This window comes from Equus caballus, chromosome 28, assembly GCF_041296265.1.
Source record: "Equus caballus isolate H_3958 breed thoroughbred chromosome 28, TB-T2T, whole genome shotgun sequence".
Taxonomy (NCBI): Eukaryota; Metazoa; Chordata; class Mammalia; order Perissodactyla; family Equidae; genus Equus; species Equus caballus.
In genome coordinates, this window is record NC_091711.1 from 42413163 (window position 1) to 42438377 (window position 25215).

At 40.9% G+C, this 25215-nt stretch overlaps 1 protein-coding gene across 7 annotated transcripts in view; it reads left to right on the top strand.

The window, feature by feature from the left end:
* Positions 1-24812, top strand: part of TNRC6B (trinucleotide repeat containing adaptor 6B) — a 237441-nt gene extending 212629 nt beyond the window's left edge. For all 7 annotated transcript variants that reach the window (XM_070253655.1, XM_023631472.2, XM_070253657.1 and 4 more), the window contains 11 exons: positions 5164-5295; positions 5578-5673; positions 5852-6044; positions 12638-12775; positions 14950-15126; positions 16735-16881; positions 17140-17235; positions 19531-19755; positions 20215-20285; positions 23181-23320; positions 24306-24812. In XM_070253655.1, coding sequence (XP_070109756.1) covers positions 5164-5295; positions 5578-5673; positions 5852-6044; positions 12638-12775; positions 14950-15126; positions 16735-16881; positions 17140-17235; positions 19531-19755; positions 20215-20285; positions 23181-23320; positions 24306-24693 — 1803 coding nt within the window. In that variant the 3' untranslated portion in view covers positions 24694-24812. The remainder of the gene's footprint in view (positions 1-5163; positions 5296-5577; positions 5674-5851; positions 6045-12637; positions 12776-14949; positions 15127-16734; positions 16882-17139; positions 17236-19530; positions 19756-20214; positions 20286-23180; positions 23321-24305) is intronic.
* The last annotated feature ends 403 nt before the right edge of the window (positions 24813-25215 follow it).

Below are 25215 nucleotides of genomic sequence, written 5' to 3' on the forward strand. Positions count from 1 at the left end.
GCAGTACACGTGCAGTTTGAGGAAGGGAGAAGCTGAGCAAAGTTAGACAAGGAGTCCTCAAAGGATAACCTTTATAGTCTTTATAACTGTCAATTTTTGGAACATATGAGCTGCTGGCATTTAAATCAAATTTAAATTTAAAGTATAAAAATACCTTGTGTTAGCATTTCTTTACTTTTCTTTACAGTCTTTCTGTATCTGTATGTCTTTTAAACAATATGTTGTTCCCTTTTGCCCTTTTTGCACTTTGTGTAATGAAATCATACAGTAGATAGCCTTCTCTGATTTTTTCTTTTTTTTAAAGATTTTATTTTTTCCTTTTTCTCCCCAAAGCCCCCCAGTACATAGTTGTATACTCTTCGTTGTGGGTCCTTCTGGTTGTGGCATGTGGGACGCTGCCTCAGCGTGGTTTGATGAGCAGTGTCATGTCCGCGCCCAGGATTCGAACCAACGAAACACTGGGCCGCCTGCAGCGGAGAGCGTGAACTTAACTGCTCGGCCACGGGGCCAGCCCCTTCTCTGACTTTTTTTACTTGATATTGTTTCTGAGATTTTCCCATGTTGATTTGGGCAGTTCTGGTTCATAGAGTATTCCGTTATATCAGTGTACCATCATTTATTTACCGATTCTACTGCTGATAGACATTTGGGTTGTTGCCAGAGTTTTGCTCTTAGGAGCAGGGCTGCTGTGAATTTTCCTATGTTTGTCTCCGAGGATGAATTTTTCTAAAGTACTGCTGGGTCATGAGCATATTTTACTTTGAATGGTGGTTTCTTTAGCTAATTTTGAGGAATAGTAAGGGGAAGGAATGATGGGCTCTTGGTAAGAGATGGCGTCCATTCTCAAGACTGTAGAGAAATGGGTTGATCAAGAGACCAGCTGATTTGTTCAGTAGAGCTTATAAAACTGAACATAGAAGGAGGGAGAAGTGAGAGCTCAGACAATGGCTGTTTACTTTGGAGGCCACCAGGTTAGGAATCAAAATAAGGGGAAGAGATTTCCCATGAATCGTAGAAGAAGACATTGGAAAGGAAGGTAGAAACGGTGCTGATGGCCTTGCGCAGCTCTATCCAATAGAAATACAGTGCAAGCTGCATGGTGCAAGCTGAAGTTCTTAGTAGCCACATTTAAAAAGAGAAAAAGAAACAGGTGAAATTAATTTAATAATATGTATTCTTTAACCCAATATATTATAAATTATTATCATTTTCAACCTGTAATCAATACTTAAATTAAAAGTTATTATTGAAATCTTTACTTTCTTTTTTTTCTAATACTAAGTCTTTGAAATCTTGGTGTATTTTATACTTAAAGAAGATTTCAATTTGATTAGTCATGTTTCAAGTACTCAACAGCCACGTGAAACTGGTGGTTAACGTATTGGATGGCATAGGCCTACAAAACATAGTTTTGTATTAGTTTCTTTCCTAGAAACTGCCACAACAAATTACCACACACTGGGTAGTTTCAAACAACAGAAATTTATTCTCTCGTAAGTTCTGGAGGCTGGAAGTCTGAAATCAAGGTGTCATCAGGGTTGGTTCCTACTGGAGGCTTTGAAGGAGAATCTATTCCATGCCTCTCTCCTAGCTTCTGATGGCTGCTGACAATCCCTGGTGTCCCTTAGCTTGTAAGCACATCACTGCAGTCCCTGCCTCCATATTCACATGGCGTTCTTCCCTGCATGTCTCTGTCTTCACATGAATTTCTCTTCTCTGTCTCTGTATCCAAATTTCCCTCTTCTTATAAGGACACCAGTCATTGGATTTGGGCTTACTCTAATCCAGTATGACTTCATCTTAAACATGATTACATCTACAAAGATCCTATTTCCAAATAAGGTCATATTCTGAGGTTCCAGGTGGGCGTGAATTTTGGGGGAACACTATTCAACCCAGGATAGTTGCTGAGTCACATAAATTTAGGATTCACACGGAAGGTACTAAATATGATTTCGTAAGTCTTTGAGGTGTAGTGGACTAAGACTCCAGTTTAGAACATGGTGTTGATAACGTAGGATATAACTCATAACACCCCCCCCCCCAATACTCTTAATACAGTGAGGTTAGAATTGTTATATCAGAGACAGTAAGTTGAGTCACACTGGTGACCGATGGATGAACTCAAAGGAGAGGAGAAGAAGAGTTATCATTTGGGAGAAATTGTGAAGAGTGTGTCTCTCATGCCGGCCATAAAACTGGTGCAGAGGCACAATGCTCTGTAGTGGTGTGCTCACTTTAAGCTCACATCTGCTAGAGCTCCACTTGTTAAAACAGAAAATCAAACAAGTTTTTTAATTGGGTGGCAAAACTCAGCATCTCTCAAAGAAGAGAGCGGAAGCAGCTGGGAGAACTATTACTTTCAACCAAAAAACCTTCCAAAATGGTGAAATTGATAGGTTAAGTGAAAGTGACTGAGAACTTGGAAGAAAATGAATTGGTGAGCCAAGTATGGGAAACCTGAACTTAGATGTTTCTAGACTAGAAAGTGTCAAAGGAAAGATAGGCAGATAGTCTTGAGAATGTAGCAGAGGCAGTGACTCAAAAGTATTAGGAAACTGAGGACTTTGTGATGCTAAAGAAAAATAGAGTAGGAAGAGCCAGTGGGTCGTCTGATGACTCAGTTTTTACAGGGGCATTTTCAAAGATGGAGAGTAAGGTATGCAAGCAAGGATGAATATGTGTAAGAGTTGTGTTCAAGGATGAGAGCACAAAATAAGCTGAGGCTTGCAAAAAAGTAGGCAGATTAAAAGAGCCTCTGGAGTTCTGGCGCAATTTGGTGATTGGGAAAGGAGTAATTGCTTTGGACTATTTGTATTTGTATTGCTGACTTATTCAATGAAAATAAATTTTTACTACTTTTGTCTTCTGTGTTAAGAACAAGGATGTTCAACTAAAAGGGTTTAGACATTAAATCCTACAACAGAGAAACAATTTGTGAAAAGAATTGCAGAGTCCTTTCTATGATCTTTGAGGAATGCTGGGGTCTTCAAGGGGAGCTTGAAGATCACAACCCCTCTTTCCTGCCCAAATCCTGAATTTTTAAGACAAAAGAGGACAGCATACAAGGGCCAAAATATCCCCTTTACTACCAAGAAAGCTGGTGCTGGAAAATGTGAGCTTCCTAATACTGAATTCCAAACCTATCCCCCAGTAATGGAATGGGGCAGTCCTCTGTCTAGGCTTGCTGCCAAGAACAAAAGAAAAGAGGCCTAGAGCCTTGTGATAAAGGGGGATGCCCCTCTGTGTGGAGCCTCAGATCAGAAATGGGAAAGAAGCACACCCCCTGCAAGGGAGTGAGGAGAATGGGGAAGTTTTTAAAACAATTTTTGAAAGAATATGGAAAGTGGCTTAAAGACTGATGAACTTGGTGCCAATTCCAGGCAAGATTCTAGACTAGATTATCAAAAAGATGGCTTTTGAGCACCTGTGATATAGAAATCAAGAATCATAACTTGCTAACAAGTTTGTAACTTAACTCATTTCCTTCATTGACTGGTAAAAAAAAATCTTGGATTATGAGAATGATATAGTTTTTGTATCTCTATTTTGACAAGCCATTTGACAAGCTCTCTTTGTTTTAGACAAGATGGAAAAATATAGGCTAAATGCGAGAATAGTTGTATGTATTAGTAAATCATTGATATTCCCAGGCTGATCAGTTTCATGTTGGAAGGAAGTTTTTAGTGTCATGCTACGAGATTATCCTCAACTCCATCAAGTTCAACGTTCCCATCAGTGACCAGATGGAGAGGGACCAGCCCTGTGGCCAAGTGGTTAATTTCACATGCTCCGCTTCGGCGGCCCAGGGTTTTACTGGTTCGCATCCTGGGTGCGGACATGGCACTGCTCATCAAGCCACGCTGAGGCGGTGTCCCACATAGCAGAACTAGAAGGGCCTACAACTAGAATATACAGCTATGTACTGGGGGGCTTTGGGGAGAAGAAGAAGGGAAAAAACAAAAAGATTGGCAACAGATGTTAGTTCAGGTGCCAATCTTAAAAAAAAATGACTAGATGGGGAAAAATAGACTGGGAATAAGTGAAACAATAAGGTAGAAAAGAACTTGGGGGAGTGACTGTTAAAAAGGTGACATATAATAGAGATTCCTTCATCTAATAGGTATTTATCAAGCATGTACTACATGCCATGCACATAAAGATAAATGTAAGGTACTTAGCCTGGATATCAAAACATGAATTAATAACATTTATAAACCCAGCTGCTTAAATATTACATGGGGGAGGAAGACATTTTAAATATTGTAGATTTTAATTGACAGTAGGCTTAGCATGTGAATTTGGAGTTATGATGCACTCAGCAGAGAAATTGAGGTCTTAGGCATTGTTAATAAAAGCATGGCTTTTAACAGAATGGTTAGTAGTGGCCAGGTCTGCTCAGTATTAGACTATGCTAGAAAATGGCTTTTCTGTTCTGGGCTCTGCATTGAGAAATTGAATGTAATATGGTGAAAGAACTGATCATATTTAGCCTGAAGATGAGACGCAAAGGAATTGTAATCATTGTCTCTAGACATTTGAAGACCTGCCCTGTGGAATAATATGAACATTTATGGAGTGCATTTCTAAGCATTTGACGTGGATTAACTCGTGAAATCTTCAACCAACCACTGACATTAATATTACTCTGATTTTGGACATAAGGAAAGTGAGGCTCAGACATGTTAAATAAATAACTTGCTCTGAGTCTCACCCTTACAAATAGCAGAGCCAGGCCATCTGCCTGTCGGACTAAATTCTTGACTAGTGTGCTACTTGCCGCTCTTGGAAGAGAATTAAGTTTATTCTTCATGGCACTAACTGATTCAGTGGGTTCATTGGATGTTTTATGGCACATTTCCAGTAATAACCTCTCAGACAAAAGTCATAGTCATTAAATTTTTTTTTCTTGTAGGTATTTTCTTGATTGTAAAATTCATAATTTTTATTGTAGAGAAATTCAGAGTCTAAGAAAAAGAATTAAAAAGCTCTTACCAACACTCAAAGATAACCACTGGTAGCACTGTGGTATATTTCTCCCAATCGTTTAATATTTTTCAAGGAAAAAATTGATGATGCTTGCTTTAGATCTATCCAGATATTTTTTACTGAAAATTTTTTTTTTATTTTGATAAATTCTGAAAGTTCCTCTCTTTTGGCTAGGTTTCTGCCTCAATGCTCAAACAGTTTCCCAACAGTGGCCTGAATCCAGGTCTTTTCAATGTGGGGCCCCAGTTATCTCCTCAACAAATTGCCATGCTGAGCCAGCTTCCACAAATTCCCCAGTTTCAGTTGGTAAGTGACAGATTTTCTTCCTGTAGCTAAAAAGATTATTCACCTTTTTTTTTCCTTTAGCTTTGATTTCCTTCATTTTATGCCAACTGTTGAGTGTGCCTAAGGGTTGGGATATCAGCTCAACTGGAGGTAAACGTGACCAATAGGCCAGGAAGTGGATGGTACTTCCCTCATGGACACTTTTGATTCAGCAGCCTGTACTTTCACGCACAAACTCTTCCAATGTGCTCAGCACGTCCATCTCAGGAGACTTTGGTCCTCTCTCTCTCCCCTGTTTTGTAGGCATGTCAGCTTCTCTTGCAGCAGCAGCAGCAGCAGCAATTGTTACAAAACCAGAGGAAGCTTTCTCAAGCTGTGCGCCAGCAGCAAGAGCAGCAGGTATGTGGGGGTGGAAGGGTCCCTCTAGGGCTCTTTGTGACGAGTGCATCTCTGCTTAGCCTGCTTGATAGCAAAAAAGAATCATATGCAGTCTTTTCCTATGAAGTTCTGGATGTTGGCTTATCATGTCTCCGTTTTCCCTTGTGCCTCCTCCTCACTCTGGACTCCTCACCTCCAGCTGGCTCGAATGGTGAGTGCGCTCCAGCAACAGCAGCAGCAGCAGCAGCAGCAGCAAAGGCAGCCTAGCATGAAGCATTCGCCGTCTCATCCTGTTGGGCCCAAGCCACATCTGGACAACATGGTACCCAACGCTCTGAATGTGGGGCTCCCAGACCTTCAAACCAAAGGGCCAATACCTGGCTATGGTTCTGGTAAGTTGTTAGTGATGAAAACTACCTTTCTTTTTCTTTTCTTTTCTTTTTTTTATATCTGCTGATTATGTTCTAAGCCTATGGTAGAAATTGGACCTACATTACCCTCTGTTTTCACAAAGGCATACAAGGTAGATAAATATTCTTATCCTTGTCTTAGAGATGAGATATCAGAGTTATTAATATCTAGAGTGTCAGTGGTTTTCTGAAGCTCACCACACAATTAGTAAATAGTAGTAAATATTATTAGTAATAAATTGGTATTACTAAATAACTAGCTTTTCTGACTCCAAAGCAGTCTTTTACTATTCATGATTGGCAGTCTGCTCGCCTACCACCAGGAATTTTTAAAAGCCAGTTTACGTGTTTGTACATGTTGTGAGTGCTACACAGGTCTGAAGTTATTTTCTATTAAAATATGTACACGTTGAGATGTTTAGCTCTACTAATAAAATTGCCTTCTCTTGAGAAAATGGAAAATTAAAATTATAAAGCAAACTGATAAAATTCTTCTGATATTAGTATTTCATCTGATTTAAATAGTATTAGCACAAGTAAGGTTATCCCTTTGACATTCATCAAGAATTTGTTGGCAGGCAAATGGTAGCTCTTTCAGAACTGGGGAACATGCTGTAAGCAGAATCCAATCAGTGACGCATAGCGATTTAAAAATAAAATTTAAGAATTAAAAAGGCACTACACACCACAGTGAGTTTCGAGAGCGGCAACATTTAGATTTTATTTTGGTAAAGAAGATACTGTTCAATGCAAACTCAAAAACAAGAGTTGGGGAGACCTGAAATCCCCGTCTCCTGGGTGACAGTGACCCTGGACAAATGGCCCTGCTCTCTGTGCTTTAGTTCTGTGAGGTGCCCACTTCCTGCTGGGCTGTCCGCATGCAGAAAAGAACAAAGACTTCAAGCGCTCCTTGATCCTGGATAGTTTTAAGGGAGTTAATTTCCAGATTCTCAACTTCCATTAGCTGTACTTCTTCTTTAAAATGATCTGCCTGAGAACTGACTTAAATTAAAATAAGCTTTCTTCTACTTGACATAAAAGAAGGACAAACTCTCCACAGTATCCCATGTCATACTGGGGCATGCTCATCTAGGGTGTAGAACACGGGACACCAAGCAAGGAAGAAGCTTCCTGTAATGACTAATGAAAGTGCCCTCACCCCTGGGTGTCCAGTCTTCACCTTCTTAATCATGTTTTCCGTTAAGGATGAAGCTTGACTTAAGAACCTTGGTATTTTGGTATGTTTTGAGTTGTTCTGGATTTAGACACCATGTGTGATGATAAAGCAGGGCCGCGTTGCTTCTTCCATCCCCCTTAGTCAAAGAGTACTAGTTCCCGAAGTAGAGCCCAGGCCATTCAGAGCAAAGAAAGCATCTGGAAGCCACAAGTGGCTTTTCCATGTTTCAATACACACAGTTATTTTCAGCTCTTCTCAGTACTCATCCCTAGGGCATGTCTTAGGTAGAAAGAAAAGCACCTTCAAACAGTTTGAGCAGTCTCATTTAGTGACACTGACTCTTAAATACACGTTTCACAGTGCATCAGGTAAAGCCTGTGAATAAACTGTTACATGATTTCCTTTAGGCTGGGTATGCATTAGTCAATTAGTTGTTGAAAACCTAAAATCATGATGTATTTATTCCAATGACAGTCCTTATAACATCTTTAATATTTTCTGCCTCCTATTAAAAAGTAAAACTATATGTTGGCTGCCAATCTGTTAGTTTTTACAGCATATTCTTTCTCATTTATTCAATATATTGAACAATTTTATCATGATGTCTTGTTAGATTAATGGTGGTGTCATTATTGTAATCGAGTCTTAACTGTTCATAATGGCTGAAGGATCAGAGTTCAGAATACACACATACATACATTTACCAAAGAAATATCATGATTTTTATCATACTCCTGTTTCATAAGTAACTTGTGAATTTAAGTAAATTTAAATTTAGCCTTATGCTTCATAATCCAAATTAAGTAAGGGAAAGAACGTATTGACTTACTAACTTGTTTACATTTGATAACTTATTAAGTAATAGATAAATTAATTTCATTAGGTCTTTATTGTATTAATTGTGATCTGACCACTTAGAATCTACCTTACAAGATGCATTTTCTAATTTATTTCACAGCTATAATTTTTCCTAATTCATATTACCACATTTATTTGAATTGAAAAATACACTTTGGCACTGAAAGTAAGTCTGATTTGGCTGCCTGTTTTGAATAAACTAAATCTGTACCTATAAGATTTAGATGAAAATATATTCAAAGTATATACAGAGATTAAAATTTTTTCAAAAAAAGACTATATGGCAAAGATGTAATAAAGTGTATATTTCATTTTTCTAATGCTGAGTATATGAAACTAAGAAAAGATACCTGTGGTTGAAAAAGAAGTGAGAATAATTGAAAGTTTCCTAATGTCTTGATTAAATCCTCTTTTGGTATGTTTTCTCAAAACTAAAAAGTTGAATGACTGCTTAACTAGTCTTTAAATGATTGTTTTTCTAAAATAGATGGTTTCTAATTCTGCTTTTAGCAAAATTGAAAGTATGCCTAATTGACTTGTCAGGTGATAATGACCTATCTAAAAATTGTTTTAGTATCTATGTTATCGAGCTGGGGGACAGGAAATATATCTAAACAGGAATTCAGAGAAGCAAATGTTAGAACAAGACTCCTCCTTTTCCCGTCTCCTTATTTATATAAGATTTCTTAGTGCTTCATGTCTACAAGTTTTTAAAAATAGGAATAGAGTAGCGTGAACTTGGACTCATTCTAGTAATAAGTCATAGTCATTCATAGATAATCTGAACTAGTCGAGAAACAGAGACACTCGTCTCATTAGAAAATACATTTCCAATAAAATTTTACCTTTTATGTTTAAAATTTATCAAAATTTGGAATATTTATGTATATAGTATACCCAATGAAAAGTAGAGTTATGAATGTTAGAGATTATTAAAATAGCAGAAGAGTAATTTGTGTGTATGCTGGGGTTATAAATGTGTGAATATCACGTGTGCATGTGGGCATGGATTAGAACAGTTGAGTTAAATGGGCACCTGTGAGGGATTTTTTCTTTTATAATTTATTCTTTATTATAATTATTTTAAAAGCAGTAGTTTGTGTTTTAATCTACAACAAAAGGAGTAGCAGAAAACAGAGAACTGTAGACAAAAGGAGTGAAGGAGTGATCAATTAAGGACAAGAATTCAAGAGCTTCCTCAAGGAGGTAAGCCCTGAGCCAACTGGTCCTGAGGAATAGAAGATAAATTAGGGTGCGAGGAGGCAGGAGAAAGTGATTCTGTCCAGGACAGATAAGGTAGCAAAGGCTCGTATTTGTAAGAATGGTAAGATAGATAAAAAAAGGATGTACTGGTGAAGTGAGTCCTGGGGAGGCAAGGGGCATGTCATATCTCTAGTTTGTTCCGCAGCTCCTAACACAGAGCCTGGCACAAATTAGGCTCGTCATAAATAGTCATTGAACTGAACTAAACGGGTCATTTGATTTGAGTTAAAGTTCTGTGTTGGAGAGCTGGAGTTACAGGGAGTCCGCTTGGTGGACGAAGGAAGTTTGGTTTTGATGAAATAGCAAGTATAGTAAAGGTGGTGTTTCCTGGATTTAGAGGTCTGAGAGCTCCTAGAGAGCCAACAGCTCACAAGTGAGTGCCCCTCTGCTTTCTGTGAATGCAGCCACCAGAGCACAGAGCTGCCGAATTCCCTCCATCCAGACTTGTTGAGCGCATTCTATATGTAATGTCGTGCCAGTTACCGTCTGACATCGAAGAAAGAGTTGTGTACAACCTTGCATCGAGTTTTCCTCTCATAGCTTTGGGTTTGTAGATTAAACCTTTCAAGACAGTTTTATCTCCTTTTGTCCCTCTCACCTCCTTCGGTTCTTTTTCCTTACCAACCTTTGTTGTTTAGTTATAATGCTGCCATATTTTGGTGGTGTCTGATCGCCAGGTTTCTGAGAACGAAAGATGCCCGCTTTGCCTAAGGTTCAGATGGAACTGCTCAAACTCTCCCAAGATTTATAACTCTTATTAATTTGCTACACTTCATGTGTCACAAAACAACTGTGTGCAGCTGAAATTAAATATTTCTAATTCACTGTGAGTTAAAGAAATTTTAGAGCAACTTTAAAGAAAATGTGTAAGGGGGGCTGGCCCCGTGGCCGAGTGGTTAAGTTCGCGCGCTCTGCTGCAGGCGACCCAGTGTTTTGTTGGTTTGAATCCTGGGCGCGGACATGGCACTGCTCATCAAACCACGCTGAGGCAGCATTCCACATGCCACAACTAGAAGGACCCACAGTGAAGAACATACAACTATGTACTGGGGGGCTTTGGGGAGAAAAAGGGAAAAAAATAAAATCTTTAAAAAATAAAAGAAAATGTGTAAGGAATGGTTCCTTATCTTTTTATTAATCCGTACTTTTTTCTTCTTTTTAGTCTTCCCCAGAATCCTGGGTTATTTTTAAAAGCTCTTTCCCAGTGGCTGGAACTGGGCATTCAGAGGGCCAGCCGTCCCAGCACCGTGCACTGGTTTTCTCTGTCAGAGCTGGCGTGGTTTGCCTGAGGAGCCACGCACTCAGGCCATTGGAGCTTAGTCAGAGAAAGCTCCTGTTCCTTTCAGCTTCCCTGTCCTCCAGCCTCATTTCATTTCAGATACACAGGACAAAAGAAGAAAATATCTTCAACTTTTTTTTAAAAAATCGTTTAATTTGAAAGATTTCCAGCTCGTTCCAAGGATTTCTGCTCCCCACCGTCACCCTCCAAGCGGTCACTTGGACTAGTAAAGGCAGTTACAGACAGTGTGAGGCACAGTGTTCTTTATATTAATAGCAACGTTTTAGACATAGGTCAAGAAGGTATTAGACATGATTTGAACTTGATTTATTATGTGTTTATAAAACTATCCCTGACAACTGGGAGACGCACGGGGGAGAAAAGGTGACCTGGGCCCTCTGGGATTGGGATAAATGGAACTCAAGGGCCAGGGAGACACCCCCAGATGGTAGGAGAGTAAGACGAGTACAGCGTGGAGTCGGCCTGGCAGAGCTGCACACCTTCTCTAGTAACAGTGGCTTGGCCCCGGGCTCCTGCGGGCTGGCCGAGCGTTGGAGTTGGGGGAGCCCCGCTCGCTCACCTCCCTGGGAGGCCTGTGCGTGTGTAGTTGCTACATTTACTATGGCTCTTTCTCCTTTTCCTGTGGTTATTCATTGTTCTCCCCCTCCTCTGTCTCATGTGTTTATTTTAGTCCTTGATTTTACTTTTCTGACAGTTTGAAAAAGTATTAAGTACCTTCTGACCCAGAATGGACGGTGGACCCTGTGAGACTCCATCAACAAGCCTCTCACACTCGTTTCACCTGTGCAGTGGGAAACATTACCCCTCTACACTCTCACTGAAAGCCCGACACCCAAGGCTTACCTGGCGGCTCATGGCAAAGTAAACTCTGAACTCTTGCTGACTCCTGTTCAAGCTCTGGGGTCTTTGTCGTTGCATAAAGACTTCTTTCAAATCGATCTCTCAGATTCTACCTTGACCTCCGTCTACCTGATTCTCACACTGCCAGTTCTCTTTCTAAAAATACAAACCCACTGGGGTCAGCCCGGTGGCACAGCAGTTAAGTGCACACGTTCCGCTTCGGGAACCCGGGGTTCGCTGGTTTGGATCCCTGGTGTGGACATGGCACTGCTTGGCACACCGTGCTGTGGCAGGCGTCCCACATATAAAGTAGAGGAAGATGGGCACGGATGTTAGCTCAGGGCCAGTCTTCCTCAGCAAAAAGAGGAGGATTGGCAACAGTTAGCTCAGGGCTAATCTTCCTCAAAAAAATAAATAAATAAAAATAAAATACAATACAAACCCAGTTATCTCTTCTCTCCCTTGTTTAAAAATTTCTTTATCTCCTGTCTTAAGGGGAAAAGGTCTGAACTCCTTGGCCTAACACTTAGAGACCCTTCAGGACTTGACTCTTCATTTCTCCTCCATCTGCCTTACTTCATCCATAGTTAGCCAAGCGCTGGAGTCACATTGAACTCCTCCTCATTCCCTAACTATGCCTGATTGTCGTCAGAGCTTTGTACTTGGTTTCCTTGACTAACTCGCATACCTGCCCTAGGCCCTAGATCATATGTCCCTTCTTGTGCAAAGCGTTTCCTCCCCCAGGCATCCTTACTACAACCTCGTAGCTGCTGTTATACCACCATAGTGGGTTGTTGTGTAGACATCTCCATTTCATGGGGGGAATCACTGGTCCCAGCATTCTCTCTGGCACAGATGTTCCCTAAATGAATAAGTGAATGCACAAGATCTGGGATGATCTTAATTAGATGTCAGTCATAACACATTTTCATACCTTATCAAAGAGTCATCATGTTTTTAGCAAGCAAGAGCCAAGATCAGCATTTTGAATCAAAATATCTGTTTCTGAGTGAAGAAACTTCTTGTGAATTAGTCTTTCAGTGACAGATGAAGCTGTTCATGGATTCTGCCTCAGAAGTCTTAGTTACTGATAGTAGAAGTTTATAGAAAGACATAAAATGTGGTTCTCTGTTTTAGGCTTCAGCTCTGGCGGCATGGACTATGGCATGGTTGGTGGGAAGGAGGCTGGAACAGAGTCTCGCTTTAAACAGTGGACCTCCATGATGGAGGGACTGCCCTCTGTAGCCACACAGGAAGCCAATATGCACAAAAATGGTAAGAGCAAGCAAAGTCTTATGAGCTGGCACTGTTCTGACCCTCAGCAGGCCTTGGTGAAGTGTCCTGTAAAATTATTCGGAAGCACAGATCTTTAGCTCTTTCTTAATGAGTCTCTTGATTTTTTTTTCCCCCAGATCTTATGATCAGCTATGAGAGGAAGATTGGGGTTGTGTGTATTCCAACTTATAAGAAACTTAAAGTGCTAGTTCTAATTAAGGGAGCAAAATTGCCCACCGGCAATTGGATTGAGGGTAATAGCAGTGAACTTGAGCAAGCCCATTAGGGTAAAGCCCTAGTAAATTGGCTGAAAGAATAGAATAAGGTTTTTTTGAGGTGCAAGAGATCACAACAAATATATTTGATTTCATGTTAATTATTTGAACCCTGTAATCTCCAGAAGATGACTAGTAGATCGATGTGTGAGATGTGAACTCTCCACAAAGCTTTCTAGTTCTTTGTGAATTACGGTATCTGCAAGACAGCAATTGAGGGCGTTGCAGGCTTGGGTCGTGAATGTGAGTCAGCCCTTCATCTCCATAATTCTCTGTGAGAGCTTCTCCATTTCCCTGGAAAGCAGATAAAAGATATTAGAAGCTTCCTTCCGCCTTTGTTTCAATGTTTGTTTTGTTTGACACTAATTCACTTGGACTCAACTGTATCCATGAGAACCAAATATACATAGGTGTCGGGCTGCCTCTGCCGCAGCTCCGCCCGTCAGGAGGCCTTTCAGGATTCCTTTATAAACCCATCCGGGAGGCTAGTGAAGTGGCCGCCTGGAGCTCTCTGCCTGCTATCCCTAAGCTTTATCATTTGATTTTGTGCTACAAGATCAAGAATGACTTATTGAAACTATCAAATCTGTTTCTGGACTGAATAAGCCAAGCCCAGCATCTATTGCTTTGGGCACTTACCCTGCTTCCTTAGGCTGATGATTCATCAGTCCTCTTGTCCCCAGAAGACATGACAGGTGGGTGATGATAAATACAAAATGGCATGTGAGAGGAGACCTTGCAGGTAAACCATCCAGTTGTCTTTGTAGAGCTTATAGGTAGTGTTCTCCCCATTTCCTTAGCAATCCCCAAGGTGTTGTAGCTTTTCGTTTTCTCCTCCTTCACTGTAATGTACCCTCGAGTCAAATTGCTGTCAGTGACTCCAGAAAAGAAAATGACTTCCTAGCTGAACATGGAGTTGGTTTTGATGATGTTCCTGCTAGGCCAAAGCAAACAGATTGTTTTAATCAATACTTAGACAAAGGTTTTAATACATTACCCTGGAAATAATTTTGTCTTTTCTGAATCAGCATCCTATGAGTAGATGAAGTGACACAATACAACATGTAAAATTCATTTGAAAAATAAGTAGAATGGTATCTCACAGAGGTGGAAAATTTTATTTAAAGTAAAGCTCATTTTTTGTGAGTTTAAGGGAGTTTTAAGCTTTTCATTTTCGCCTGCCTTGTGGCATATGAAATGCGTGAAGGGGGTACCGACAAAACCGCTGAAATGCCCTCGGGAAGGCAGGGACAAAGGGCTTGCTGTTCTCCGTGTGTGGGGCCCTGGCTCTCAGAGCGGCAGAGTGCACTGCTGGTCTTGTGCTGGCAGAGACCCGAGGCGGGAATTCCATCTCACTGCTTTGGAATTTAAAGCAATTGCAGATGCTTTCTTGCCAGTGGACTCCCCGTTTACACTGCTGCTTCCAGCTAAGCTAGGCCTGATCAGCACTTGAGTACTTGGGTGGGTAGTGTCAGCAGAAAAGTAGATAAAACCCTCCTATGTGCCACAGATTGTTTTGTATTTTTCCTATTTCTCATTCTTGAGTCATTAGTATAAAAACTGTGGGAATAATGGTATGATTCGTAGTTTATGAAAGTTTCCTTAATTTCATAAGACCATGGAATTTTAAAACTGAAAGAAACATTCAAGAAGGAGAATAGTGCCGTGTGCATAAGTGAGAAACGGAGAGGCTCAGAAAGGTGAAATGGATTGTCCATGGTCAGACTGCTCGTTAATTATATACTGGCTCTCGGGTGGGACCTCACATTCCAGTGCTCTCTTGACTGTGTAAGCTTCAGAATACTGTATTGGTTTGAGTTCCTCTGAATGAAAGATTGACTGGTTCTGTTCACAGGCGTCCTTTCTGGGTGTGAATTAATTTCCTGTCTCTTTTCTCAGGCGCTATAGTGGCCCCTGGTAAGACCCGAGGAGGGTCACCATATAACCAGTTTGATATCATCCCGGGTGACACGCTGGGTGGCCATACGGGTCCTGCTGGTGATAGCTGGTTACCTGCCAAATCTCCACCAACAAATAAAATCGGAAGTAAATCCAGCAATGCCAGTTGGCCTCCAGGTATTGTCCAGGAGATGTTTTTTCTGAGATACCATTTGTTTTTTAATTGTTAACTTCGGGTTCTGAACAGATTGCTTTTGCCACCCACTTTACTAAGGCACTCACTTTCAGTAATTACTGTCTGATAAAAGCAAGACATGTGCTATGCTCAGGGAAGACAGAAAATTTTCTTTAGATGGGTTCTCTGCTCTATAGAGTTCAGTCAGGAAGGTAAGGTTGTGGACACTGATCACCTTCAAGGTAAGTTACCACGTAGTAAGTACTGGACAGGTATAGATAAGCCAAAGGAAGTCAGAGGAGTGGAATCCGGGGGTAAAAGAAGGTGATGTTAGGGGCTAGCCCAGTGGCACAGCAGTTAAGTTCACATATTCCACTTCTCAGTGGCACGGGGTTCCCCAGTTCGGATCCCGGGTGCAGACATGGCACCACTTGGCAAAAGCCATGCTGTGGTAGGCATCCCACGTATGAAGTGGAGGAAGATGGGCATGGATGTTAGCTCAGGGCCAGTCTTCCTCAGCAAAAAGAGGGGGATTGGCAGTAGTTAGCTCAGGGCTAATCTTCCTAAAAAAAAAAAAAAAAGATGGGGGGAGATGTTGGAGCCAGGACTTAGCAGCATTCATCCATGCATAGGATGCCTTGTAACCTGGGTTCTTCTGAAACATCCTTTGAATTGATTTGTTTATTCATTAAGCAAGTATTTATTATCAGTTAGGCTCCAACTATACAGTAGTGAGTGCAATTAGACTATTTGTTGCTTTCTTCTTCTCTCTCTCTCTCTTTAATTTGATATAAGTAATCTGTTTTCATTGTAGAAAAAATTTTAAAATTTAGTAAAACAGAAATAAAAATAAAAAATTTGGTATATGTCCTAACTCTCTTTCTCTACAGATGTATTTGTGGTATGATTATGTATAGTTTCATTCTATTTAAATACGATCATACAATGCATATTGTTGATATATAATACATATTGCTCTTCCTGATCATGATTAGGAAAGTAATTCATTATTTCTATCATATAGCTTTAAATATGATTTAAATTAACCAATAAGAAAATTGAAAACACTTATACATATTCTAGGCTTTTTCATGATAAGTCAAATTATTTCTGCCGGTTGCCCCTGGACATTCTCCATAGTAGTGGTCATTTATATTACATTTTCTTTTATGTATCTGAGCCAGTTTCCAGTGAGATAAATGGGAGAGATCACTGATCTCTAAATCAGATTTTCTCCTGGTTCTTATCGTAGATGCCTGGAAGGTTCTGTTGAGCACCAGACTACTTAATCCTGCCTCCCTGCCCTCGGGCCTGAATTTCCCTGGTAGCAGGCAGAGCAGGTACTGGGGCCAGGCACTGATGAGCAATGACATCAAGTTCACAAGCAGAGAGACACAGAGAAGTTCGACCTGTTGTGATAACTCAAAGGTGCTGCTGGCACAGTATATGTTTAGGCTGACTTTTAAAAAAAGAATTTTGATGAAAGTCTGAGATAAAAAAGATGCAGTATTTAGACTTTTCAGAGATCTATTTCTGGTATCAAACAATAACTTCATTTTACTGTTTTTTGAACAAACGCCCACCTCTAATATTTGTTCTTCTTGTCTCAGAATTCCAACCAGGAGTGCCATGGAAAGGTATCCAAAACATTGACCCTGAATCTGACCCCTATGTCACCCCAGGAAGTGTACTGGGGGGTACAGCCACATCTCCCATTGTAGATACTGACCACCAACTTCTGCGGGATAACACCACAGGTAAGTAAGTAAGATAGCCCTTGTGTTTATTCACCACCCAACATTTTTGTTTTTGTCAATCTGTGGCTTCATTTCTACTTGCCAGTACCTAATAATTTAACCAGAAAACATAAGAAATATGTAGCTTTTCATATTTATCTTTTAGATATATTTTGTTCTTCTCTCTATTGAAAGTTAAATAAAATGCTTAAAGGTTTCACTGGTTATATTGACATCTATCTGCAATATTTTTGTCTTGTTCTTCATGTTCACCCAAAGGGTCTAATTCTTCCCTCAACACCTCGCTGCCTTCACCTGGTGCCTGGCCCTACAGTGCCTCTGACAACTCCTTTACCAACGTTCATAGCACTTCAGGTACGAGTGTGACCTGTTTGTTTCCCTTTGGTTAGCACTCTTCCATCAGGTTCCCTTTTACAAAGGAAATTGGTGTTTATTTCTTACGGAATACTTTTACAGAAGTTGAATAGCGTGGGTCAGCATAGATGGAGGCACACCTCTTGTATTGGTCATGTCCTTGAGGAGCTTCCAGTCTCCCAGAGGTAGGATGAGACAAATGGCTTTAGGACAAGGCAGATGGTGACATAATTGCGGGGAGCTGTGGGTGTTGAGAGGGCAGAGGTTATATCCTGACGACACAAGTGCTTTTCTTTCAACCAGTCTGCCAGGAGCCTCAGAGGCCATGGGAAGAAGCAGTTAAGTCCAGGTGGTTATTCCCAAGGCAGCCAATTACAGCTTGCTTTTCTCTAAAAATCCTTCCACTTACAAAGGCTAAGGGCAGATGGCCAAGGGAAAAAAAGAGTACTTTTGATTAATTCGACCAACATTTGTTGAATTCCTTGTGTTTTTTTGAAAGATAATAGGGAATGGAAAAGTTACTGGATATAATAAAGCCTTTGAAGTTACTCACATAACACAATGCCTTATGGATTGGGGACAGATCATTAGTAATTGGTAGACAAATCACCTTGGTCTTGCAGAAGTTGAACTTGAAGCCATTAAAGTAATTAAGGCTTCTGATCTTTGTCCAGGCAAAAACAAATAAAACAAATCCTTAGCTACCTACTAAGACACTGCAGGTTAATGACCTTACAAATTGTCGTCTCTTCTTTTTCTTTCCACCTCTGTGTTGTATCAGCAGTGCAACAATAACCTATCATTTATCGAATGCTTCTGTAGACCAGGCTTGAATTCTAATCTTACCTTCACCAAAGTCTATGGGGCGGTCCCGGTGTTATCCCCGTGTTGTAGATGAAGAAACTGAGATTCAAAGAGCTGATAGAATTTGCCTCAGGTCTGAGTGAGTGTGTAAAGGAACGACTCAACACTCCGTGTTTCTAACCACCACCCTAGATTATACTTCCTCCTTCACATGTGAAAACTCATTTTCATCTAGCTCTTCTGTTCCCGTAACTGCCCATATCTCAGGTTGACCTATTTTATCTTTTGTCTGCAATTGAACATTCACCTGAGAGATGACCCAGAAATCACTCCAGGCTTGTCTAAGACTGAACGTATGCTTTCCCACCCCCAAATTTGTCTTTCCTTCTTAACTAAACTCTTTATTTTTCTTAGTGATGTTCCCTTGCATCACTTAGTCACAAAATCTTAGTATTTTCTCACTCTTTCCTCTTCCCCTGGATCCAGGCAGTGATGATGTCTCCTGCGTGGTTTATTCTGCAGTCGTGTCTCTCACATCCATTTGCTCTCGCCCAGTTTAGACCCTCATTTAAACACTACCTGCTCAGTCTACTGCAGAAACTCCTGATAGCATCTTCATCAGCCCCCAGCCTGTCTTTATGGCCTCCTTTACCTCTCTGCCCTGTGAAGTGTTTAGCCAGAATTGGGGAAAAACATATTTAGTACAGAGAGAGTTTAAGTTGAACCTTGGTTTGTATTCTCCTGTCTCTCTGAGCCCATCCATTTATGTCAATCCTTTAAGACCTGTCTTTGCAAAGCCTTTGCTGACGGCCCAGCTTTGTCTTTCTTCTCTGAGTATTGAACGTATATAATGTTGCCTGGGGTTACCAATTCTGTTGTTCATCTGTTCTGTCTTCCCATCTGAACTTGCAGTTCTTGAGAATAACTGTTTATATTACCCACAACACTGATTCAGCGCCTTAAGACATAGTATCCCTTTAGTGAATATTTGTTCATTGTGTTTAAAAGATCTGTTTGAATGTTGACATCTAATACTCTGGATTAAGAAAAGTATAATTTTCTAATGTACTTCCATTTGGTCAATAAATATTTATAAAACACTTTTAGTTTTGCTAAGGTTCATATTCTACTGTATCTGTAAGACTAATGGCTTTAGGAATACTTTCCTTGAATTTATCTTCCCTTTCAGCTTGTGTCTAGCTAAGAAAGCAGTAGAGAATTAGTTATCTTATTAAATCTTTGGTTTATGTGTTAATTGGTCAATTCAGAGTAATAGTCATTGAAAATTTTGTATTTCATTGGCTCAAAGAACAATGTTATTTTGTATTGCTACTCTTAAAATGTGCACTTTTTTTTAGACTATAAATGTGTATGTATCTATGTGTATGTGTGTGTGTATATATATATATACACACACACAAAATTTATGTGTATTTATTGACAAAAGTCACCTATCTAACCTTATTCCTTCCTGATTTTCTCATCTTATAGCAAAGTTCCCTGATTACAAATCAACATGGTCCCCAGATCCCATAGGACACAACCCCACTCATCTCTCCAACAAGATGTGGAAAAACCATATTTCCTCAAGGAACACTACACCGCTGCCCCGCCCACCTCCTGGTCTGACCAACCCCAAACCGTCATCTCCCTGGAGCAGCACAGCACCCCGATCAGTCAGGGGGTGGGGGACACAGGACTCACGGCTTGCCTCGGGTGAGAAGGATCTGCCTAAGGAGCACCAGGGTTCAAACACAAGGGGCCTATGTTAACACAAATGGTGAAGACATGATGAAGTCTTCATGAGAGAGGCAATCACAGTTGTCTGGTAGAGGAAAAAGTATCTCCTGAATGAAAAGTCACAGTCAGTATAAGGCAGAGGGACCCAAGAGCTCCCGAGGTAGCGATGGAATAGACATGACGAATGACGGAGTGAGAACTGGGAGAAAAGCATTGTCTTACAATAAGGCACAGAAGTGTGTAGGGATCAAGGTCCAGGAGAGGGGAAGTGGCTGTTCAGTGACGAGACACAGAAGGCCAGAGTGAGGTCGCAAAGGAAAGACAGTGTACAAAAGGAGAGAAGAAACGTGCGGGCCTTGTGAAAATGTTTCTTGCTCAGTGCTGTCTTCAATTTTTGCTAGCTCCTCCTGATCTTTTTTTTCTGGTTGCTTACAGCCTCTACCTGGAGTGATGGTGGTTCGGTTCGTCCTAGTTACTGGCTGGTTCTTCACAATCTCACTCCGCAGGTAATCATGCTTTCTTGTGATTTTCTAGAGAGGACTTGATTGTGTGAAGAGAGGGGAACTCAGAGATGTGGGAGGTTGGCAGGTGGAAGAGCTCGTTTATTTCCTGGTCGCTGCAGAGAGTCCAGCCTGCAGGGTGGGTCTCCTCATCCAAGGCTTGAAGCCTGCTTCTGAATGGAGGATGTTGGCTACTCAGCTGCATGCCCGTCTTCAAGGTGGTGTTAACATGGGTAGTTTATAAGATAATGAGAGTGGGGTGGTCTTAGCCGGTGAATTCTGTTTAGCAGCGATAACTTGGTGTGTAAGATGTGCCTGTCAGAATCTGGAACCAAGTGGGAAAGGGATGTTTCAAGTGTTTTAACCACGTGCAGAAAAATTACCTGTTTTTGTGTTAGTTATTCAACAAGACTTGAGTCTCAATGTTAACCATTTTTATGCTTCATAAGTATTTAACCATCCATCTCTGCAGTAGAAGGAATCTGTCGATTTCATAGCTTAAATGCCACATAGGTGCTTTTAATTTTCCATCTGTTATTCTCTCTCTGTAGATGGCATTACTCATTTGCTCTTACTAGGACATGCCCTCTGGGTTGTTTATCCAGTGGAGGGGTTTCATTCCCACCAAGCCACTCTCCCTTCACCTCGGTTGCTTGATAACTGATGTATTTGCAGCAGCATTATGTTGAGCACGCAAATGAGGTTAAATGAACCCATCGAAACTGAGCCCATAACCTTCACTTGGACTTGACAGCACAACCTCTACAACAGCTTGTTAAAAGGAGTTAATTCTGCCTCTCTCCCTTTGACACATAGAATGGATTGTCTAGCATTTAATTCAGAAATGGATTTATGTTGGGACCGGCCCAGGGGCACAGCCGTTAAGTTCGCACGTTCCGCTTCTCAGTGGCCCAGGGTTCGCTGGTTCGGATTCTGGGTGGAACATGGCACCGCTTGGCAAGCCATGCTGTGGTAGGCGTCCCACATATAAAGTAGATGAAGACGGGCATGGATGTTAGCTCAGGGCCAGTCTTCCTCAGCAAAAAGAGGAGGATTGGCAATAGTTAGCTCAAGGCTGATCTTCCTCAAAAAAAGAAGTGGATTTATGTATACTTTACTAAGCCAGCATTTTCCAGAGTATTCCCAAGGGATATTAACAGGTCTCTGGCCTAGTATGTTTGGAATGTATACTTGATTAAACAAAATTACGCAGGTTTCTTCACCGTAAGACTCCTTAGACCCTTTAATATGCTAACATGTATTGTGATCTCTGTGGGGAAATAGAGCTTCTCCTAAATTTATTTATCCATTGAACCCATTTGTGGGAGTAAATCCAGGGCTCGTATTTCAAGGTACGCGTGGAGAAAGGCAGTTTCCTAAATATAGTTAACATGAGGAGGAGTCTGGCTCAGCTCTTAATCTCTGTATCTAATCAACTCCGGGTTATTGTTTTAGCTAATAGTTGACTAAGTATGAAGATTTTATATAACCATCCTCAAAACTATATATGCCTCTTTATTTCTAAGTTGTCACACGGTATGGTGGGCATAATATGGTTAGGATGAGAGAAGCAATGAGGGATGTCCTGTGTTGAAAGGAACTGGGCAAGCTAACTAGCTGTTCACTTGTGTTTTATCAAATGAAAAATAGCAAGTACATGTGTATATATACATGAAATGAATATAGGGGTTGGCTGTGTTTGTATTAGAAAGAATTAATTTTAAATATCGAAACTACCTAAAAGGAGACTAAACTCAATCACAGCTTAAAATAAGGTTCTAAGGACAAATCTTTGGTACCTGGATAAATTTATTTTTATCACCTAAAAATTGTTTAGAGGACTTGTATCTGGAAAAGTCACTTGTGGCATACACTGGCATGCTTATATAGTTGATTGTCACTTATAAAACAATGCTAAGAGCTGTTTCTCCAATCATTTTCTGTAAAGAACTATGGTGAAATGGACGGTTTCCATCCTGCAGCGTTGCCATGGTAAAACCACAGAAATGTTTCTACTTCTGTCGCCAGTTATACAACTTTTTAAGGCTATTCCAATAGTAATCTGCTTCCCTTTGAAAGAAATGAACTGAAATGTTGGACTGAGCAGCTTAAACCTAGTTATGATCTTGATACAAATAAATTAATCAGAGTGAGTAAATAGATTTGTTCATCTGAGTCATAGGTAAGGGCAGTTATCTGTAATCACTGAACCTCTTAGTGTGACTAAGGTGAGCAACTACAGCCCTAGGTCGCGTTGGCTGAGGGAGGGCAGCAGAAGACACAGAGAGGTAGGTAGAAATAGTCTCACCCTGAGGTGGCCAGAATAGGAGTAAGAGGATGTCAGAATAGTCTGGAGCTAGGCCAGCCATCAGCATTTAAATCATCAAATCGATAGCAGCGCTTTTGTTGTTTGTGTCTTTCTTTTGAGCTCTTTGTGAGATTGTTAACTGGGGAGGTGGAAGAATACTGCATTAGTAATGATGCTGAGGACTTTGCCTGTGTTCTTAAATTCTAATTTGGGTACCATCTTATTTCTGCTTTTTGAAGCTCTACAAATCAGCACACGTTGACTTGTTAACCTCTTATGGAAAATAGACCACAGATTGAATCATATGCTTTTTGTTTTGAGCTGTATTTATACAGGCTTTTTTATTTGCAAAATGGGCACATTAGATCTCAGCCCAGTGTGTCGAACATCTTCAAATTTACCTTTAAGTCCTCTTCTTCAATACACCCTTCCCTGCTTTGAGTTCTTCATTCATCTTTCCAAGACTTATTTACTACTGATACTATTATTTACAAACCATCAGTCCTTCTCATTTTCATATGTAAGAAAGGTCACTTGACTTCCTTTCATGCTCCACCTCCAGTTTTTTTCTCACAAATGTCGTTACTCCTTAGATTGATGGGTCAACCTTGAGAACCATCTGCATGCAGCATGGCCCACTGCTGACATTCCACCTGAACCTAACCCAGGGCACCGCCCTGATCCGATACAGCACCAAACAGGAGGCGGCCAAGGCCCAAACTGCACTGCACATGTGAGTACCCATGCTACTCTCACTGAGACAAACACGCATGAAGATGTACACGTGAGTATTTGGCACCTGCTTCATTAAACAAAGATGCACAAGACCATGCACTAAAACAGCATCATTGCATCAGCAATTGCTTAGGTGCTGAGGTGGCTGATTTTTTCTACCTACTTAAGCATGGAATGTCCTCTTTGTATCATAGGCCGATAATGAGAATTGCAAAAGTAAAGAATTTGTGAAGTAGTGAGTAAATTTTAAGTACCATAAAACAAAGCCAATACTAATGAAAATGTGAAGCGTTGTAAGTGCTGTCACTTTTCATAATAGGATTTAGCTGCTTACTTTGGCTTCTTTGTGGGTGATGTTGAAATATTATGGTCTTGGCTTGGGTCACAGAGGTTTTGCCTGAAGTAGGTGGGACTGGATCAGACTTTGACCATCCCCCTTCCAGCCACCGTTAAATTGGTGGACAGGAAAGAGCTGACTCCCTGTGGCTGTAGATGCCACGACAGAAAGCTATAATCAAAGCAAGCTACTGATAGTGAGGCTCAGGCAGCAAGCCCAGCCCTGAGACACAGTGGCACTTCCAGGCGTCTGAGGCTGGGCACCTTGATGCTTAGGGTGTGATCTTTTACCTCTCATGGGGTACGAAAAGAGGTGACGTTTTTCTTGACATACAAATTCCAAATACCAAGGGATATTGATATATAGTACCCTTTCATAGAGCTTGGATGTCTTGGGATTTAGTAATACTTCATTGCTTTAAATCAGTACTTCTCAATCACCTGGCGGTCTGGTTAAAATGCAGTCTGTGATCCTGTAGGCTTGGGGTGGAGCCCATGAGTCTGCATTCCAAAAAGCATCCTGGAGAAGTAGAAGCTACTAGTCAAAGGACCACACTTTGAATAGTGAGGACTCAAAATTCTCAGTCCCTATGTGTGCTTTAGGATTTCCCTGAAATCCATAGCTGTTTCCCTTCCCTTTTTTCCAGGTGTGTGTTGGGAAACACTACCATCCTGGCTGAGTTTGCCACCGATGATGAAGTTAGCCGCTTTCTGGCACAAGCTCAGCCCCCTACACCTGCAGCAACCCCAAGTGCACCCGCAGCAGGTTGGCAGTCGCTGGAGACCGGCCAGACCCAGTCAGATCCCGTCGGACCTGCTCTGAATCTTTTCGGTGGGTCCACAGGGCTCGGGCAATGGAGCAGCAGTGCTGGTGGCAGCAGCGGGGCCGATCTTGCTGGCGCTTCGTTGTGGGGGCCCCCAAACTATTCTTCTAGCTTGTGGGGAGTCCCAACTGTGGAAGATCCCCATAGGATGGGCAGCCCTGCTCCTTTACTACCTGGTGACCTTCTGGGAGGAGGGTCGGATTCAATCTGAACTTAGAACTTTCAACTCTGACCTCGTGACCTTTTTTGGAACAGCAGCAGCACTAACTTGACCTTTTCGTTTTTTTTTTCAACTTGCAATAAATACATTTTTAAAAGGAAAAAAGAAAACGGAGAGAGAAAAAAAGGTGGGTCATTGACAGACTGTCTGAGCACATAGTTGCCTCCCTTATACCTTCAGTTTTTTTGTTTGGAATACGAATCCAAAAAGAGAACATATCACTCTTGAAATACTTGAATCATGAACGCCAACCTAGAAAGACAATGTGAAGCAAGTACACATACCATTTAAATTTAAACACAAAAAAATTAAAAAAATTAGTTTCTAGTTTTTCACTTTTTTCATGTTATATGGAAGTTGTTGCTAAGAAACATATATACTGAAAAAAAAATAGCTTTTTAACTTTGTTTGCACTGGGTGTGTTTCCGTCCTTAGGTCTACCATGTTTGGGAGGGAGGGGAATTCAAAAGAATTGTTGGGGTGGGGGGAGGGAAGACTTGACGGAGCCTCACT